The sequence below is a fragment of the Mobula birostris genome, chromosome 5, assembly GCF_030028105.1.
Source record: "Mobula birostris isolate sMobBir1 chromosome 5, sMobBir1.hap1, whole genome shotgun sequence".
NCBI classification, from domain to species: Eukaryota; Metazoa; Chordata; class Chondrichthyes; order Myliobatiformes; family Myliobatidae; genus Mobula; species Mobula birostris.
Window position 1 is genome coordinate 206,494,576 of NC_092374.1, and position 20,030 is coordinate 206,514,605.

A 20,030-nucleotide genomic window follows, 5' to 3' on the forward strand; every position below is an offset into this window, starting at 1 on the left:
AAACTGGATCCCTACAATTCGCCTACTGACACAGCCGATCGACAGATGACGCAATAGCCACTGCTCTACATACCATCCTTGCACATCTGGAGAAGAAGGATGCTTATGTGAGAATGCTGTTCTTGGAGCATGTTCAGCATTCAACACCATAATTCCATCCAGGTTCAACAGGAAGCTCTGAGACCTCAGCCTTGACCCTGCTTTGTACAGCTGGAACCTGGACTTCCTGTCAGATCGCCAGGTGGTAAGAGTGGGCTCCCTCACCTCCACCCCTCTGATTCTCAACACAGGAGCCCCTCAGGGCTGTGTACTAAATCCCCTCCTTTGCTCCCTGCATACCCATGACTGTGTCGCCACCCAGAGCTCTAATCTGCTAATTCAATTTGCCAATGACACTACTTTGATTAGCCTTATGTCAAACAATAATGAGGTGGCCTACAGGGAAGAAGTCATCACCTTGACACAGTGCTGTCAAGAAAACAACCTCTCCCTCAATGTCGCAAAAACAAAGGAGCTGGTTGTGGACTACAGGAGGAATACAGATGGGCTAACCCCTATAGACATCACTGGATCCGGGGTTGAGAGGGTAAACAGCTTTAAGCTCCTCAGCATCCACATCACCGAGGACCTCACGTGGTCTGCACACACCAGCTGTGTGGTGAAAAATGCACAACAACACCTCTTTCACCTCAGACCGTTGAGGAAGTTTGGTATGGGCCTCCAAATCCTAAGAACTTTCTACAGGGGCACAATTGAGAGCATCTTGACTGGCTGCATCACTGCCTGGTATGGGAATTGTACTTCCCTCAATCACAGGACTCTGCAGTGTCACGTGTCCAGTTTCATTTTCCTGGGAGTCCATAGTTTCGTTTACTGTGAGCATCACCTTATGACGTATGCCAACAGTGTGAAAGAAGTGTGGCCATAGTGTTGAGAGGGAGTCAAAGAAAAGAGAGAAAGAGTGAAGGCTGCACTTCGAGCTATCCAAGAGCAGCTTACGATCGAGAAGGGTAAAGTCTAATGCTTACCCAAACCCAAAGGATTGGATTAATCAGCGGCACACAGTGCATTGTGGAGACATGTCTGTCCTTCGTATGATCCACGGGTATGGATTTCGTGACAATCTCTTTGTGAAATCACTCCTCGTGAACTTCGGAACAGTATTCCTCGGCTGGGATCTCCGGTAACCGTTTCTTCGTTCGCTAGCTGTGAAATCTTTGGAATTCGTTGTGATTGCCTGGCCGCTGCACTGTGAATCCACAAGTCTCTCCTCTCACCTATTTCGTGAATTACTGGGACTCTCTGAACTGCCACTTTAAGACTGTGCTTTAGTAAGATTTGTTAAGAATGGATTCTAAGTTTGACTGTAAGGGAGCTATAGACGCATAACATTGTTAACTTCTGTTTAAGAAAGTAGTTTATTTAATTTGCTATATTTTTGAGTAGATGTAAATAAATATAATGGTTTTAATATTAAAACCTGACTCAATTTGTCATCTCTTGCTGCTGGTACGTTACGAAATCGTAACAGCAGAGAGTGCTGCAGACAGCCCAATGCATCTGTACTTGTGAACGTCCCATGATTCAGGACATTTACAAGGACAGGTGTGTAAAAAGGGCTGATCTGAATGTATTTCTATGTTACATTGACTGTTCTATTCATTATAAATTACTACATAAATTATAAGTTAGACGAAGATGTAACATGAAGATTTTTTACTCCTCATGTATGTGAAGGATGTAAGAAATAAAGTCAATTCAATTCAAACTTGAAGCTGCTCACTTTCTCCACTTCTGATCCCTCTATGAGGATTGGTACGTGTTCCTTTGTCTTTCCCTTCCTGAAGTCCACAATCAGCTCTTTAGTCTTAGTGAGGTTGAGTGTCAGGTTGTTGTTGTGACACCACTCCACTAGTTGGTATATCTCACTCCTGTATGCAGACATCCTACCCTGCAAAAACTCATTTCAGGGAGGTAGCACCATCAATTTGCGGGAGACTCCTGAAACTTCTGGGAGAGGTGGCATGTCTGCAATAGAGTAGTTCCTTAGCAGCTAGCCAGCTAGTTTAAATAACATTAGCTATGCTAATGAACGAATGACACCTGCTAAACTCACCTCAACATGTCTTTTACAGTCTTAACCCACTATGGGCAACAGAAAAGTCACTGTTGCAAACAGTGCAGCGAGCAACACTGTCATTATTTTTGACCCCTATTAGGCAGGGGTACACTTTAGTGTAGTCTGGGGTGACGTACGTTTTATATTTTCTTTTTCTTCGGAACACTCTGCCATGGTGCTCTCTCTCTCTCACGCGCACGCTCTCTCTCGCGCTCTCTCAAAAAAAATCGATTTCCGGGATATTGTATATCATTTGCGGGCATCAGGGAGCCACTATCAATATGCAGGAGACTCCCGGATCTTCCGGGAGAGGTGGGATGTCTGAGTATGCACTCTCATCTCCATCTGAGATTCTACCAACAATGGTTGTATCATCAGCAAATTTATAGATGATATTTGAGCTATGCCCAGCCACATAGTCATGGGTATAGAGAGAGTAGAGCAGTGGGCTAAGCACACATCCCTGAGGTGCACCAGTGTTGATCGTCAGCGAGGAGGCTACATTATCACCAATCCACACAGATTGTGGTCTTTCAGTTGGGAAGTCGAGGATCCAATTACAGAGGCCCAGGATCTGCAACTTCTCAATCAGGATTGTGGGAATGATGGTATTAAATGCTGAGCTATAGTCAGTGAACAGCATCCTGACATAGGTGTTGGTGTTGTCCAGGTGGTCTAAAGCTGCGTGGAGAGCCATTGAGATTGCGTCTGCCGTTGACCGTACATACGCACACCACCCCCCCAAGACTTTTGGACAGTTCTGTGTATGTTGCTTATGGTAATTTATAGTCTTTCTATTATGAATTGCAACGTACTGCTACCAGTACAAAACAGCATATTTAACAAACCATCCCAATGATATTTAACCTGATTTGGATTCCAATTGCCACTCAGGTTCAAGGGGGACCTGCCTCTGCTCAGTTCCCATGGTGGAAGCTGAGGGAGATGAGGGAAACATAGACTCTTCCACAAGTGAGACAGGGGTGGATGTCGCTATTGGCGTTTCTTAGCATGACATAATGCTGTGGGGCACCTTGGGAACGACAATCTCATGCAGCACAGCTCGATGGATACAATTAAATATTCCCTTTTGGTCTGATACAGCTGAGGATCACAACTGCTTCCAAGGTCTGTAGAGTTAACAAAGATGTCTTAATGAGATTGAATAAACTGTCGCTACTTAAAACCGATGGAAACAATGCCGACTATGGCCGTACTTCTCACTGGATTCCACATAGAAAACATGGCTGCAGGTCAGTGATACAAACGTGTTTATGGCTGGCAAATGTAGCCTCTGGTACCGGACGCAGCGATTCAGATTGACAGGTTCAGTATACACCGTCAGGATAGGACTGTCGAATCTCTCAGAAGCAGAGGTGGGGTGTACGCCTCATGATCAACTCCTCTTGGTGCACAGATGTGACCAGTGTTGTCCCAATTCTGCTGGAATATCTCACAATTGCAGTATGTGCAGTCCATTTTACCTGCCATTTTGTGACCATTTTGGTAGTGGTGTACATTCCACCTCAGGCCAATGTCAAACAGGCATTGATCTGAGCAAGAGGATCCATATGCATGAAACAGCACACCCTGACGCCCTCACTATCATTTTGGGGATTTTGACCAGGCCACCTTAAAAAAAAAATCATTAACTAATTACCATCAATCATTAAATAAGTACCTCTGGTACTAGTAGTACCAGAGGTACTTATTAATGATTGACAGTAATTAGTACCAGAGGAAACAACACACTGGACCACTGTTACACCACCATCAAGAGAGCTCACCATGCTATTCCACGCCCTCACTTCGGGAAGTCTGATCACCTGGCTGTACTTCTACTCCCTGAGTATAGACAGAGACTGAAGACTGCAGCACCAGCAGTGAGGACCAAGAAGGCTTGGACAAGGGAAGCACAGGAGCACTTACAAGACTGCCTTGAATCAGTGGACTGGACTGTATTCAGGGATTCATCTTCGAATCTGGATGAGTAGGCCGTAATTGTTACTGACTTCAGTAAAACCTGTGTGGATGAGTGTGTGTCTACAAAAACTTGCTGTACATTCCCAAATCAAAAGCCACGGATGAACCAGGAGGTACGTCGTTAGCTCAGGGCTAGATCTGTGGCACTTAACTCTAGTGACCCAGACCTGTACCAGAAAACCAGGTATGACTTGCAGAGGGCCACTTCAAGAGTGAAGAAACAATTTTGAGCAAGGTTGGTAGTGACATCAGATCCACGATAACACTAGCAGGGTTGGCAGGACATTCCTTCTTGCAAAGCAAAACCCAATAGCATAAATGGCAGTGATGCTTCACTACCAGATGAGCTCAACGTCTGCTATGTTTCACTTTGAAAGGGAGAACACAGCTACAGCTGTGAAGATCCCTGCTGCACCCGGTGACCCTGTGATCTCCGTCTCAGAGGCTGATATTAGGCTGTCTTTTAGGAGGGTGAACCTCGCAAGGCAGGAGGCCCCGACGGAGTACCTGGTAAGGCTCTGAAAACTTGAGCTAACCAACTGGTGGGTGTATTCAGGGACATTTTCAACCTCTCACTGCTACGGTCAGAAGCTCCCACCTGCTTCAAAAAGGCAACAATTATACCAGTGCCAAAGAACAACAGTGTGAGCTGGTTAATGACCATCACCCAGTAGCACTCACATCGACAGTGATGAAATGCTTTGAGAGGTTGGTCACGGCTAGAATCAACTCCTTCCTCAGCAAGGACATGGATCCATTGCAATTTTCCCATCAGCACAATATGCCTATGACAGACAAAATCTCAATGGCTCTTCAAAAGGCCTTAGATCACCTGAACAATACAAACATATCTCAGGATTCCCACGACTGTGTGACTAGGGTATCACTCAAGCACCACCTACAAATCCGCTGATGATACCATTATTGGTAGAATCTCAGATGGAGATGAAAGGGCATGCAGGAGCAAGATGTGCCAGCTAGTGGAATGGTGCCGTAGCAACAACCTGGGGTACATCTCATCCAGTCCCAGCGATTTATCCAACTTGATGCTTTCCAAAAGCTCCAGCACATCCTCTTTCTTAATTTTCCTCAAGCTTTTCAGTTCGTTGCAAGTCATCACTACAATCACCAAGATCCTTTTCCATACTGAATACTGAAGTATTCATTAAGTACGCCTGCTATTTCCTCCGGTTCCATACACACTTTCCCACTGTCACACTTGATAGGTCCTATTCTTTCACATCTTATCATCTTGCTCTTCACATACTTGTAGAATGCATTGGGGTTTTCCTTAATTCTACCTGCCAAGGCCTTCTCATGGCCCCTTCTGGCTCTCCTAATTTCCTTAAGCTCCTTCCTGTTAGCTTTCTGAATGTTTCGTAAGCTTTTCTATTCTTCTTGACTAGATTTGCTACAGCCTTTGTACACCACGGTTCCTGTACCCTACCATCCTTTCCCTGTCTCATTGGAACGTACCTATGCAGGACTCCACACAAATATCCCCTGAACATTTGCCACATTTCTTCCATACTTTTCCCTGAGAACATCTGTTTCCAATTTAAGCTTCCAATTTCCTGCCTGATAGCCTCATATTTCCCCTTACTCCAATTAACACTTTTCTAACGTCTGTTCCTATCCCTCTCCCATGATCGAATTATGATCGCTATCTCCAGAATGCTCTCCCAATGAGAGATCTGACAGCTGACCAGGTTCATTTCCCAATTTCAAATGAAGTACTGCCTCTCTTCTTGTAGGCTTATCTACATATTGTGTCAAGAAACCTTCCTGAACACAGCTAACAAACTCCAACCCATCTAAACCCCTTGCTCGAGGAAAGGTAAGACGGGGGAACATGAGCCAATCCTCATAGAGGCATCAGAAATGATGAGAGTGAGCTATTTAAAGTTCCTAGGTGTCAAGATCTCTGAGGATCTAACCCGGTCCCAACATATCACTGCAGCTAGAGAAGGCAAGATAGCGACTATATTTCATGAGGAGTTTGAAGAGATTTGGTTTGTCACCTAAAACACTCGAAAACCTCTACAGATGTACCTTGGAGAACATTCCGACAGACTGCATCACTCTCTGGTAGGGAGGGTGGGGGGATGCGTCTGCAAAGGACCCAAAAAAGCTGCACAAAGTCATAAAGTTAGTCAGCCCCATCTTGGATACTAGCCTCTGTAGTATCTACAACATCTTCAAGGAGCGGTGCCTCAGAAAGGCAACGCCCAATATTAAGGATCCCCATCACCCAGGCCATGCCCTCTTCTCATTGTTACTGTCAGAAAGGAGGTACAGAAGTCTGACGGCACACACTCAGCAATTCAGGAACAGCTTCTTCCCCTCTGCCATCCAATTCCTAAATGGACATTGAACCCTTGGACACTACCTCACCTTTTTAAATTTTTTTTTCCGTTTGCATTATGTTTAATCTATTTGATATACATTAACACACTTACTGCAATTGATTTACTTATTTGCTTTCTATATTATCATGTATTGCATTGAACTGCTGCTGCTAAGTCAATAAATTTCACGGCGCATACTGGTGATAATAAACCTGATTTTGCGTACTCTGAATGCACAGACTGAGGCTTTGAATCACATCCACGGTACTCCGCATCCTCCACTGTGAGCAGACTGAGATACTGAGATTCATTCATTTGTATAGTGTACATCTGCTACACATACATCGAAACATACAGTGAGGCGCGACGCGGGACACCGGCACGTGGGAACGTACAGTGAAATGCATCATTTGTGTTAACAACCAGCACAACCTGCGGATGTTTTGGGGGCAGCCGCAAGTGTCACCACACACTCCAGCACCAACAGCAGCGCAATGTAACAATGCAGAGTAACACACATACAAATGCTGGAGAAATTCAGGGTAAGGCTGAGCCCCCTTTCCCACCCGCTCACACACCTCCCAGCCCCATTACATGCCAGCTCAGGCCCTGCAGCACTCCCACTCAGTCTCCAACTTCCGGTCAAGCGAGAGTGGCCGGCACTGTGGTGAAAGGCTATTGCGCTGTGAGTGACTCGGGTTCAATTCACCGCCACGCGCAAGGAGTTTGTACATTCTACCTGTGACCGTATGGGTTTCCTCCGGGTGTCCCCACATCCCAAACGTGTACAGGGTAGGGTTAGTGAGTCGTGAGCATGCTGCGTTGGTGCTGGGAGCTTGGGGTCACTTGCGGCTGCCCCAGCACATCCGCAGAGTGTTGACGCAAATGATGATTTGACTGTTTCTTTCGATGTGCACGACAATCAAATCAGCACTTGATCTTGCCACGGGGTGGGGGGAGTTTACTGAGGCAGTTTAGCTGGTAACCCCAACCACCTGCACGATAGATCACTGGTCATTATCTGTAACGTGACCATTATACACGAGTGCAGTCACCAGGGGCGGGGGTTCAGTATCATGCCCAGGACCAGAGCCAACACCAAGTGCACACTTACCGTTGCCAGCGGGAGGATTGTGCCCTTTTCCGCCGGCTGCGTGACCAGTTCAAACTTCCCGGAGCAGCCCACCTCGAGGATAGACAAGGGGAGATCATGGGCATCTCGCGGAGGGACTTCTGTAATGCAAGTGAGAGAGATGAAAGGCGAGCCCAGACAGAGTATACATACATACAGATTAGCTTCATTAGCGACACACACAAAATGCTGAAGGAACTCAGCATGTCAGACAGCATCTATGGGAATGAATAGGCCTGAAATATGCATGTTGCTCCAGATTTCCAGCATCTGCTGTTTATAATTTAGTTTATTTTATCACGTGTACAGACATCCCACCCTGCAAAAACTCATTTCAGGGAGGTAGCACCATCAATTTGGGGGAGAGGTGGGATGTCTGCAATAGAGTAGCTCCTTAGCAGCTAGCCAGCTAGTTTAAATAACGTTAGCTATGCTAATGAACGAATGACACCTGTTAAACTCACCTCAACATGTCTTTTACAGTCTTAACCCACCATGGGCAATAGAAAAGTCACTGTTGCAAACAGTGCAGCGAGCAACACTGTCATTATTTTGACCCCTATTAGGCAGGGGTACACTTTAGGATAGTCTGGGGTGACGTACGCTTTATATTTCCTTTTTTTTTTGGAACAATCTCCCATGGCGCGCTCTCGCTTGTTCACTCTTGTGCTCTCTCTCTCTCGCTCTCTGCTCGCGCGCTCTCGCTTGCTTGCTGTGCTCTCTTTCGCGCGCGCTCTCTCTCGTAGTCACTCTCGCGCTTTCTCTTTTGCTTTCTCTCTCACGCTCTCTTTTGCTTTCTCTCGCTCGCTCACTCAAAAAAATTGATTTCTGTGATATTGTATATAATTTGCGGGCATCAGGGAGCCATTATTAATATGCGGGAGACTCCCGGAACTTCTGGGAGAGGTGGGATGTCTGCGTGTACATTGAAAGAAACAGTGAAATCCGCCAGTTGTGTCAATGACCAACGCAGCCCGAGGATGTGCTGCTGGCAGTTTGCAATTGTCGTCACACTTCCAGCACTAACGTAGCATGCCCACAGCCCAAGTCACCCTCAACTGTACAGCTTGGGAATGTAGAAGGTAACCTCGCAGTCACAGAGAGCATTCAAACTGGTAGAGAGCTCGGTGCCCACTCACAGTGCAAAGTCTCTGCTTGTGGAGTCAGTGGAAGCCTGCTGGTCCCAGCTGGCAGGGAGCTCGGTGCCCACTCAGTGCAAAGTCTCTGCTTCCGGAGCCAGTGGAAGCCTGCTGGTCCCAGCTGGCAGGGAGCTCGGTGCCCACTCAGTGCAAAGTCTCTGCTTCCGGAGCCAGTGGAAGCCTGCTGGTCCCAGCTGGCAGGGAGCTCGGTGCCCACTCAGTGCAAAGTCTCTGCTTCCGGAGTCAGTGGAAGCCTGCTGGTCCCAGCTGCCAGGAGCTCGGTGCCCACTCAGTGCAAAGTCTCTGAGTCAGTGGAAGCCTGCTGGTTCCAGCTGGCGGGGAGCTCGGTGCCCACTCACAGTGCAAAGTCTCTGTTTCCGGAGTCAGTGGAAGCCTGCTGGTCCCAGCTGGCAGGGAGCTCGGTGCCCACTCACAGTGCAAAGTCTCTGCTTCCGGAGTCAGTGGAAGCCTGCTGGTTCCAGCTGGCGGGGAGCTCAGTGCCCACTCACAGTGCAAAGTCTCTGAGTCAGTGGAAGCCTGCTGGTTCCAGCTGGCGGGGAGCTCAGTGCCCGCTCAGTGCAAAGTCTCTGCTTCCGGAGCCAGTGGAAGGCTGCAGGAGGAATGTTCCCCTCCAGGCTCCTGCTTTCTCTGTTTCGAGGCCTGACCTGAGCGTTCGAACTGGCTGCATCACTGGCAGGTTTGAAGGACCACTGCATAGGATGAGGGATGCAGCCTTTCTGAGGCATCGCCTTTTGATACGTCCTCGATGCTGGCGAGGCCAGTGTCCATGATGGAGCTAACTGTGTTTGCAACCCTTCCTGGTGGGGAGGGGACGCATTGAGGTCATCTTCAAAAGGCGATCTCTCAAAAAGGTGGTATTCATCTTTAAGGACCCCCTTCACCCTCTTCTGATTGCTACCATCAGGGAGGAGGGACAGGAGCCTGAAGAAGCAAACTCAACATTTCAGGAACAGCTTCTTCCCCTCCATTTCAGATGTCGGAATAGACAGTGAACCCACCTACCAGCCTTCTCCTTCCCACCCTCCCCCACCTTCTTTATAGGGCCTCTGCCTCCTCCCTCTTCAGTCCTGACGAAGGGTTCCGGCCCGAAACGTTAACTGTTCTTTTCCAAGGATGCTGCCCGACCTGCTGAGTTCCTCCAGCATGTTGTGAGTGTTGCAATGAACCCAGGAACACGACATCAGTATTTTGTTTCTTTTTTTCACAACTTACTTAATTTAACTCTATTGGTTCCCCAAGGTTGTTATCTCCAGGGCTGGTAGTGGGGATAAGCTCCCATTACCTTTGAAATGCTCCCAGTGGTCTGCATCTCAAACGGCCTCTGACAACCAAGTCCAGCTCCTGGCCTTCACGTGTGGCTTAGCTACTCACCCTGGTGGAACTGTTTCTACTGACAGGAGAAGGTGCAAAGGTGGGTTCCTGGTGCCTTAAAACCAGTCACCGGGCAGATGGGGTTGATTAGCCATGATTGGCAATTCATCTAGAAGGAAAACTCCGATCTCAAACCTCCGCTGCCCTGCGGCCATTCCCACTCCCGGGGAAGGCTTTGGGAGTAAACCCTGAGGAAAAAACCTGGAGCTGGTATCCCTAAGGTAGTCCTGCATCGAGCTCAATGCTGACTGGCAACTCCTGCATCGCTTCTGGCACCAAACTGTTTCAGTCTCTGCTGTTCCCTTGGGCTCATCAGATGCACAGCGAGGGGAAGCTGGTCACGTGGACAACAGCTCGCCCTCCATATCCTACTGTCCAGGCTCGTGTATCTACACAGAGTCAGCTCTGACCAATGGAGGCCCTCACCTCACCTCGTTCACTTCGTAAATATTTTTATTATCATTTGTCGTTCTTATTGGAACGTGCACAAAACAACAAGTGATATTAAACCTGATTCCAATTCTCTGTGCCTCTCCAGACACCCCCTTACATCTGAAACACAAGAGATTCTGCTGATGCCAGAACTGTGGAGAAACACACAGCAGCATACTGGTGCAACTCTGACTGACAAAACGGTGACTATCTCTCACTGCAAGTTTCAGATTTGGTACGTCCCCAAATTGCTACTGATGCATCTGACTGATTGCGTCACCGTCTGGGACGGATGATCTATCGCATGGCAGCAGAAAACGCTGCAGAAAGTTTTAACCTCAGCCCAGCTCCATCATCGGCACTAACCTCCCCACCACTGCAAACAGGTTCAAAATATGATGTCTGAGGGTGGCATCCCTCCTCAATCACCCCGTCACCCAGGACATGCCCTCTTCTCATTGCTACCATCAAGGTGGTGGTACAGGAGTCCGAAGACACACACACTCAAGGTTTCAAGAACAGCTTCTACCCCTCTGCCATCAGATTTCAAAATAGTCCATGAACCCACCAACACCACCTCACTTTTCCATGAAGAGTCTCGGCCCGAAACGTTGACTGTTTTCTCTTTTCCATAGATGCTACCTGGCCTGCTGAGTTCCTCCAGCATTTTGTGTCTCTTGCTCGGATTTGCAGAACCTGTGCAGATTTTTCTCATCTTTGTGTCACTATTTGCTCTGTTACTGTATTACTTTTCTGACAGTGGATTCATGTTAATCGTGCCATCAGCTATTCGGGGCATCTGCTTATGGGACAACTCGTAAAGAGCAAAACCTATTTGAGAAAATAGCTGCGACTCCCTTCATTTATTCGGGACACTATGGCACATAATTGGGGCCAGGGACTGCTGCCGAACGGCTTCTAACTAGCACCAGTCACATGCACTTGTGTGGCTGTTAAACACTACGCTGTGCTTAGAGCGGACAGATTTGAAAGTACCATGAGCTGTTCAGAAAGCAGAGGCTTTTGTCACTGAATGTCGGTGAGAAGTAAGCAGTGAGGCGATTCAGAACTGTGGTTTCAAGCATTCAGGCTTTGAGATGGCAGAAATGGCTGGGACTGAAACCGTTTCAGTTCTTCAGAAAGTGAGGAACTGCAAAGATACAATCATACAGAATGCTAATGAAAATGAAGATCTAGAGGATGCAGCTGTCAAAAGCAATGCGTGAAAGCAGTCCATTCTCTGCACCAGGTGTCTGTGCTGACTTTGGATGAAACCCTCCCTCGATAGTGATTAGGAACTAACACAGTTTGTAGTAGATTGATCGTCTTCACTTAACTACACAAATTGCTACTCAGTTAAAATGGTGCCTTCTCTTTTTTAATATCTTTTTAACTATTTCCAAGAAACACAAGATAATTGGGACAGCCACTTAATTAGGTCAAAATGTACTGGCCCCAATGTGTCCCAATTAACCTGGATCCACTGGATATTCTTTTTAAAATATATTCTTATTATAATGTATGTAAATGTTGCAATGTTCTGCTGCTGCAAAACAAATTTCACAACATACATCAGTGATAATAAACCTGATTTTGATATGGAACAGTCGAGGTTTCAGGCTGAGACCCCTCTTCAGGACTGGAAAGGAAGGGGGAAGAAAACAGAATTAGAAGGTGGGGGGGGAGGTAGATGGTGTGGGTGGGCTGGGAGGTGAGAGGTGAGGGGGGTTTAGATGGTGTGGGTGGGTCTGGGAGGTGAGAGGTGAGGGGGTAGATGGTGTGGGTGCGGCAGGGACATGATAAATGAGGGGGGTTTAGATGGTGTGGGTGGGCTGGGAGGTGAGAGGTGAACGGGCAGATGGTGTGGGTGGGGGAGGGATGTGATAAATGAGGGGGGTTTAGATGGTGTGGGTGGGTCTGGAAGGTGAGAGGTGAGGGGGTAGGTGTGGGTGGGCTGGGAGGTGAGAGGTGAGGGGGTAGGTGTGGGTGGGCTGGGAGGTGAGAGGTGAGGGGGTAGGTGTGGGTGGGCTGGGAGGTGAGAGGTGAGGGGGGTTTAGATGGTGTGGGTGAGTCTGGGAGGTGATAGGTGAACAGGCAGATGGTGTGGGTGGGTCTGGGAGGTGAGAGGTGAGGGGGTAGGTGTGGGTGGGCTGGGAGGTGAGAGGTGAGGGGGGTTTAGATAGAGTGGGTGGCTGGGAGGTGAGAGGTGAGGGGGGTTTAGATGGTGTGGGTGGGTCTGGGAGGTGATAGGTGAACAGGCAGATGGTGTGGGTGGGTCTGGGAGGTGAGAGGTGAGGGGGTAGATGTGGGTGGGCTGGGAGGTGAGAGGTGAGGGGGGTTTAGATGGTGTGGGTGGGCTGGGAGGTGAGAGGTGAGGGGGTAGGTGTGGGTGGGCTGGGAGGTGAGAGGTGAGGGGGTAGGTGTGGGTGGGCTGGGAGGTGAGAGGTGAGGGGGGTTTAGATGGTGTGGGTGGGTCTGGGAGGTGAGAGGTGAGGGGGTAGGTGTGGGTGGGCTAGGAGGTGAGAGGTGAGGGGGGTTTAGGTGTGGGTGGGTCTGGGAGGTGAGAGGTGAGGGGGGTTTAGATGGTGTGGGTGGGTCTGGGAGGTGAGAAGTAAGGGGGGTTAGATGGTGTGGGTGGGTCTAGGAGGTGAGAGGTGAGGGGGTAGGTGTGGGTGGGCTGGGAGGTGAGAGGTGAGGGGGTTTAGGTGTGGGTGGGTCTGGGAGGTGAGAGGTGAGGGGGGTTTAGGTGTGGGTGGGTCTGGGAGGTGAGAGGTGAGGGGGGTGTAGGTGTGGGTGGCTCTGGGAGCTGAGAGATGAGGGGGGTGTAGGTGTGGGTGGGTCTGGGAGGTGAGAGGTGAGGGGGGTTTATGTGTGGGTGGGTCTGGGAGGTGAGAGGTGAGGGGGTAGGTGTGGGTGGGCTGGGAGGTGAGAGGTGAGGGGGGTTTAGGTGTGGGTGGGTCTGGGAGGTGAGAGGTGAGGGGGGTTTAGATGGTGTGGGTGGGTCTGGGAGGTGAGAGGTGAGGGGGTAGGTGTGGGTGGGCTGGGAGGTGAGAGGTGAGGGGGTAGGTGTGGGTGGGTCTGGGAGGTGAGAGGTGAGGGGGGTTTAGGTGTGGGTGGGCTGGGAGGTGAGAGGTGAGGGGGGTGTAGGTGTGGGTGGGTCTGGGAGATGAGAGGTGAGGGGGGTTTAGGTGTGGGTGGGTCTGGGAGGTGAGAGGTGAGGGGGTAGGTGTGGGTGGGTCTGGGAGGTGAGGGATGAGGGGGGTTTAGATGGTGTGGGTGGGTCTGGGAGGTGAGAGGTGAGGGGGTAGGTGTGGGTGGGCTGGGAGGTGAGAGGTGAGGGGGGTGTAGGTGTGGGTGGGTCTGGGAGGTGAGAGGTGAGGGGGGTTTAGGTGTGGGTGGGTCTGGAAGGTGAGAGGTGAGGGGGTAGGTGTGGGTGGGCTGGGAGGTGAGAGGTGAGGGGGTAGGTGTGGGTGGGCTGGGAGGTGAGAGGTGAGGGGGGTGTAGGTGTGGGTGGGCTGGGAGGTGAGAGGTGAGGGGGTAGGTGTGGGTGGGCTGGGAGGTGAGAGGTGAGGGGGGTGTAGGTGTGGGTGGGCTGGGAGGTGAGAGGTGAGGGGGGTTTAGATGGTGTGGGTGGGTCTGGGAGGTGAGAGCTGAGGGGGGTTTAGATGGTGTGGGTGGGTCTGGGAGGTGAGAGGTGAGGGGGTAGGTGTGGGTGGGCTGGGAGGTGAGAGGTGAGGGGGTAGGTGTGGGTGGGCTGGGAGGTGAGAGGTGAGGGGGTAGGTGTGGGTGGGTCTAGGAGGTGAGAGGTGAGGGGGTAGGTGTGGGTGGGCTGGGAGGTGAGAGGTGAGGGGGGTTTAGATGGTGTGGGTGGGCTGGGAGGTGAGAGGTGAGGGGGGTGCAGGTGTGGGTGGGTCTGGGAGGTGAGAGGTGAGGGGGGTTTAGGTGTGGGTGGGTCTGGGAGGTGAGAGGTGAGGGGGTAGGTGTGGGTGGGTCTGGGAGGTGAGAGGTGAGGGGGGTTTAGGTGTGGGTGAGCTGGGAGGTGAGAGGTGAGGGGGGTGTAGGTGTGGGTGGGTCTGGGAGGTGAGAGGTGAGGGGGTAGGTGTGGGTGGGTCTAGGAGGTGAGAGGTGAGGGGGGTTTAGATGGTGTGGGTGGGTCTGGGAGGTGAGAGGTGAGGGGGGTGTAGGTGTGGGTGGGTCTGGGAGGTGAGAGGTGAGGGGGGTTTAGATGGTGTGGGTGGGCTGGGAGGTGAGAGGTGAGGGAGTAGGTGTAGGTGGGCTGGGAGGTGAGAGGTGAGGGGGGTTTAGGTGTGGGTGGGTCTGGGAGGTGAGAGGTGAGGGGGTAGGTGTGGGTGGGTCTGGGAGGTGAGAGGTGAGGGGGGTTTAGATGGTGTGGGTGGGTCTGGGAGGTGAGAGGTGAGGGGGGGTGTAGGTGTGGGTGGGTCTGGGAGGTGAGAGCTGAGGGGGGTTTAGATGGTGTGGGTGGGCTGGGAGGTGAGAGGTGAGGGGGGTTTAGGTGTGGGTGGGCTGGGAGGTGAGAGGTGAGGGGGGTGTAGGTGTGGGTGGGTCTGGGAGGTAAGAGGTGAGGGGGGTTTAGGTGTGGGTGGGTCTGGGAGGTGAGAGGTGAGGGGGTAGGTGTGGGTGGGTCTGGGAGGTGAGAGGTGAGGGGGGTTTAGATGGTGTGGGTGGGTCTGGGAGGTGAGAGGTGAGGGGGGTGTAGGTGTGGGTGGGTCTGGGAGGTGAGAGGTGAGGGGGTAGGTGTGGGTGGGCTGGGAGGTGAGAGGTGAGGGGGGTTTAGGTGTGGGTGGGTCTGGGAGCTGAGAGGTGAGGGGGGTTTAGATGGTGTGGGTGGGTCTGGGAGGTGAGAGGTGAGGGGGTAGGTGTGGGTGGGCTGGGAGGTGAGAGGTGAGGGGGGTTTAGATGGTGTGGGTGGGCTGGGAGGTGAGAGGTGAGGGGGTAGGTGTGGGTGGGCTGGGAGGTGAGAGGTGAGGGGGATTTAGGTGTGGGTGGGTCTGGGAGGTGAGAGGTGAGGGGTAGGTGTGGGTGGGCTGGGAGGTGAGAGGTGAGGGGGGGTTTAGATGGTGTGGGTGGGCTGGGAGGTGAGAGGTGAGGGGGTAGGTGTGGGTGGGCTGGGAGGTGAGAGTTGAGGGGGGTTTAGGTGTGGGTGGGACTGGGAGGTGAGAGGTGAGGGGGGTAGGTGTGGGTGGGTCTGGGAGGTGAGAGGTGAGGGGGGTAGGTGTGGGTGGTCTGGGAGGTGAGAGGTGAGGGGGTAGGTGTGGGTGGGCTGGGAGGTGAGAGGTGAGGGGGGGTAGGTGTGGGTGGGCTGGGAGGTGAGAGGAGAGGGGGTAGGTGTGAGTGGTCTGGGAGGTGAGAGGTGAGGGGGTAGGTGTGGGTGGTCTGGGAGGTGAGAGGTGAGGGGGTAGGTGTGGGTGGGCTGGGAGGTGAGAGGTGAGGGGGGTTTAGATGGTGTGGGTGGGCCGGGAGGTGAGAGGTGAGAGGGTAGGTGTGGGTGGGCTGGGAGGTGAGAGGTGAGGGGGGGTTTAGGTGTGGGTGGGTCTGGGAGGTGAGAGGTGAGGGGGTAGGTGTGGGTGGGCTGGGAGGTGAGAGGTGAGGGGGGGGTTTAGGATGGTGTGGGTGGGCTGGGAGGTGAGAGGTGAGGGGGGTTTAGGTGTGGGTGGGTCTGGGAGGTGAGAGGTGAGGGGGGTAGGTGTGGGTGGGTCTGGGAGGTGAGAGGTGAGGGGGGTAGGTGTGGGTGGGCTGGGAGGTGAGAGGTGAGGGGGTAGGTGTGAGTGGTCTGGGAGGTGAGAGGTGAGGGGGTAGGTGTGGGTGGTCTGGGAGGTGAGAGGTGAGGGGGGGTTTAGATGGTGTGGGTGGGCCGGGAGGTGAGAGGTGAGAGGGTAGGTGTGGGTGGGCTGGGAGGTGAGAGGTGAGGGGGTAGGTGTGGGCGGTCTGGGAGGTGAGAGGTGAGGGGGGTTTAGATGGTGTGGGTGGGCTGGGAGGTGAGAGGTGAGGGGGGTAGGTGTGGGTGGGCTGGGAGGGTGAGAGGTGAGGGGGGTTTAGGTGTGGGTGGGTCTGGAAGGTGAGAGGTGAGGGGGGTTTAGATGGTGTGGGTGGGTCTGGGAGGTGATCGGTCAAAGTGTCACGCTCTGGTTTCCGCCCACGATCCCAAGACGAATTTGTGTACTATGTTGACGTGGTGACAATCCCTGGTTACCCCCCAGCACATCCTCAGGGTGTGTCTTCACCATCACTGTGTGCTGTGTCGTATGAAGTGTGAGATCACAGTCTTTGACCAAGAGATCTCTTGGGAAATTTCTCAGCAGAAGCAGTTCATCATCGCTGCCTTCTGAGCAGCATCTTTACAAAACAGCCGACCCCAGCCGCTGTCAATCCTCCTCAGAGACTGTCTGCCTGGCGTCGGTGGTCACATAACCAGGACTCGTGATCTGCACCGGCTGCTCATATGACCATCCACCACCTGCTCCCATGGCTTCACGTGACCCTGATCGGGGGGCTAAACAGCTGCTACACAGGTGACCTGCAGGCTAAAAGAGGGAAGGAGTGCCTTACACCTCCTGTGTGTGGACACATATCTCCACTCAATGTTCAAGTGACAACTAAAGCTGATCTTTGACCTTTCCTCCTGTGCCTCCCATGGGGAAAACGGGACTGATTTTGGTGGAGTTGGCACGGCAACTGCAGAGGAACACACACAAAATTCTGGAAATGAACTGGAAAGGAAGGAGGACAAGCAAGAAACTGAAAGCTGAAGTCTGGTGTGTAGAGGAGGGAGGGGATGAAGTAATAAGCTGGGAAAGGCAAAAGGAAGGCTGGAGAAGGAGAAATCTGATAGCAGAGCAGAGTTGACCACGTAAGATAGGGAAGGTGGGGGAGGGTCATCAACAGAGGCGAGGGGAAGAGGTAAGAGTGGGGAATTGAAGGGGGGAGGACGGGAATCACTGAGCGGAGAAACCCATGTTCATGACATCAGGTCAGAGGCTACCCAGACAGAATATGACGGGTCATCGTGACAGAAGAGGAGGCCATGGGCCAACATAACAGAGCAGGAATGGAGATTGGAGTTAAAATGGTTGGCCACCAGTAATGCCTGTTTTTGGCAGATGGAGTGAAGGTGCTTGACAGGGGTCCCCCAATTTACATTCTGTCTCACCAATATAAAGGAGCCCTCATCAGAAACACTGGATACAAAAGACAACCTCTACAGATTTGCAGTATTGCGCTATTACTCTTAGAAAAATATCAGTGATACCTAATGGGTTCAATATCAGGAAACCCTCCCATCTCTCCACAATCTCTTTGACCCCAAACCATCAGGCAGGAGGTACGGTGCCATGAGGATGGCGGCGTTACGATGGGAAACAGTATCTTCCCCCAGACCTTGAGACTACTGAACTCCTTGACAACAACCAGGTACTGTATTGTCCTCTATGAAGCACGAGTGCTGTAGGCTCCTGAACCCCCATCCTCTTATTATTTGTTAATTTATTGGTGGTAATAATACTACAGTATGTGTTGCGCAAAACATTTCATTTGGTAGGAAAACATGTTTACTGTTGAAATGACATTAAAACCGAACACGAATTCCAACACTCACATAGGTCCCAAGATCCCAACTTCTTTCTCAAGCACAACCACCCCCCCCCCCACCGACCGGGGTATCACCCTGTATAGTCACCCCCGGGGTCCTCACTCCCCCCTCCAATCTGACCTTACCATGTCTGTCCTCACCCCCAGTGTCCCCAATCACCTACACCTGGTCTGTTGTCACCCCCAGGTCCCCAATCACACACATCTAGTCTGTCCTCACCCCCAGTATCCCCAATCACCCACACCATGTCTGTCCTCACCCCCAGTGTCCCCAATCACCCTCATCCCGTCTGTCCTCACCCCCAGTGTCCCCAATCACCCACACCTTATCTGTCCTCAACCCCAGGTCCCCAATCACCTACACCCGGTCTGTCCTCACCCCCAGTGTCCCCAATCACACACACCTGGTCCGTTGTCACCCCCAGTGTCCCCAGTCACACCCACCTGGTCTGTTGTCACCCCGAGTGTCCCCAATCACACACACCTGGTCTGTTGTCACCCCCAGGTCCCCAATCACCCACACCTGGTCTGTTGTCACCCCCAGTGTCCCCAATCACCCACACCTGGTCTGTTGTCACCCCCAGTGTCCCCAATCACACACACCTGATCTGTCCTCACCCCCAGGTCCCCAATCACCCACACCTGGTCTGTTGTCACCCCCAGTGTCCCCAATCACACACATCTGGTCTGTTGTCACCCCCAGTGTCCCCAAGCACCCACACCTGGTCTGTTGTCACCCCCAGTGTCCCCAATCACACACACCTGGTCTGTTGTCACCCCCAGTGTCCCCAATCACACACACCTGATCTGTCCTCACCCCCAGGTCCCCAATCACCCACACCTGGTCTGTTGTCACCCCCAGTGTCCCCAATCACACACACCTGATCTGTTGTCACCCCCAGTGTCCCCAAGCACCCACACCTGGTCTGTTGTCACCCCCAGGACCCCAATCACACCCACCTAGTCTGTCCTCACCCCCAGTATCCCCAATCACCCACACCATGTCTGTCCTCACCCCCAGTATCCCCAATCACCCACACCTGGTCTGTCCTCACCCCCAGGTCCCCAATCACACCCACCTAGTCTGTCCTCACCCCCAGGTCCCCAATCACCCACACCTGGTCTGTTGTCACCCCCAGTGTCCCCAATCACACACACCCGGTCTATCCTCACCCCCAGTGTCCCCAATCACACACACCTGGTCTGTTGTCACCCCCAGTGATCCCAATCACACCCACCTAGTCTGTCCTCACCCCCAGGTCCCCAATCACCCACACCTGGTCTGTTGTCACCCCCAGTGTCCCCAATCACACACACCCGGTCTATCCTCACCCCCAGTGTCCGTCCCCAATCACACACACCCGGTCTATCCTCACCCCCAGTGTCCCCAATCACACACACCTGGTCTGTTGTCACCCCAGTGATCCCAATCACCCCTCATCCCCGTCTGTCCTCATCCTCAGGTCTCTTCACGTTTGACCCAATTTAATCCACCTTTCCCTTCCGTGGGGACCTTCACCGCTCACCCTCCCACCATTGCTCCCGTCAAAGTCCTGAACCCCCCCGACCGCCCCATTCTCACCGAGTCTCTCCCGCTCCATCTCTGCCCAGCGAGCCGGCTGACCTCTCGCCCGGAAGAGCAAATTACTCATCCCTCTCCCAGCTTTTCACACGGCGTAGTCCCAGTATTCCACCGCGGAAACAAACTTGGCGGCTCCGGAGCCCCTCAGCTCCCGTCACCCTGGTCTACACACCCCTGCGAAAGGGTTTAAACAGCTTTCAAGTCCCACGCCCGCAACAAAGATGGCGGAAATGATCGGCTGATTGTAACGGGGAGTGGGACCGTGCCTATAATAAATATGGCCAACCTCTTTTCCTAT

At 52.2% G+C, this 20,030-nt stretch overlaps 1 protein-coding gene across 2 annotated transcripts in view; it reads right to left on the reverse strand.

Moving 5' to 3' along the window:
- The window catches only part of skic2 (SKI2 subunit of superkiller complex), a 105,593-nt gene extending 85,594 nt beyond the window's left edge, over positions 1–19,999 (reverse strand). For both annotated transcript variants that reach the window (XM_072259404.1, XM_072259403.1), the window contains exons 1-2: positions 19,733–19,999; positions 7,565–7,683 (exon numbers count right to left, since the gene is read on the reverse strand). In XM_072259404.1, the coding sequence (XP_072115505.1) occupies positions 7,565–7,683; positions 19,733–19,802 (189 nt within the window). In that variant the 5' untranslated portion in view covers positions 19,803–19,999. The remainder of the gene's footprint in view (positions 1–7,564; positions 7,684–19,732) is intronic.
- Between the last annotated feature and the right edge of the window lie 31 nt (positions 20,000–20,030).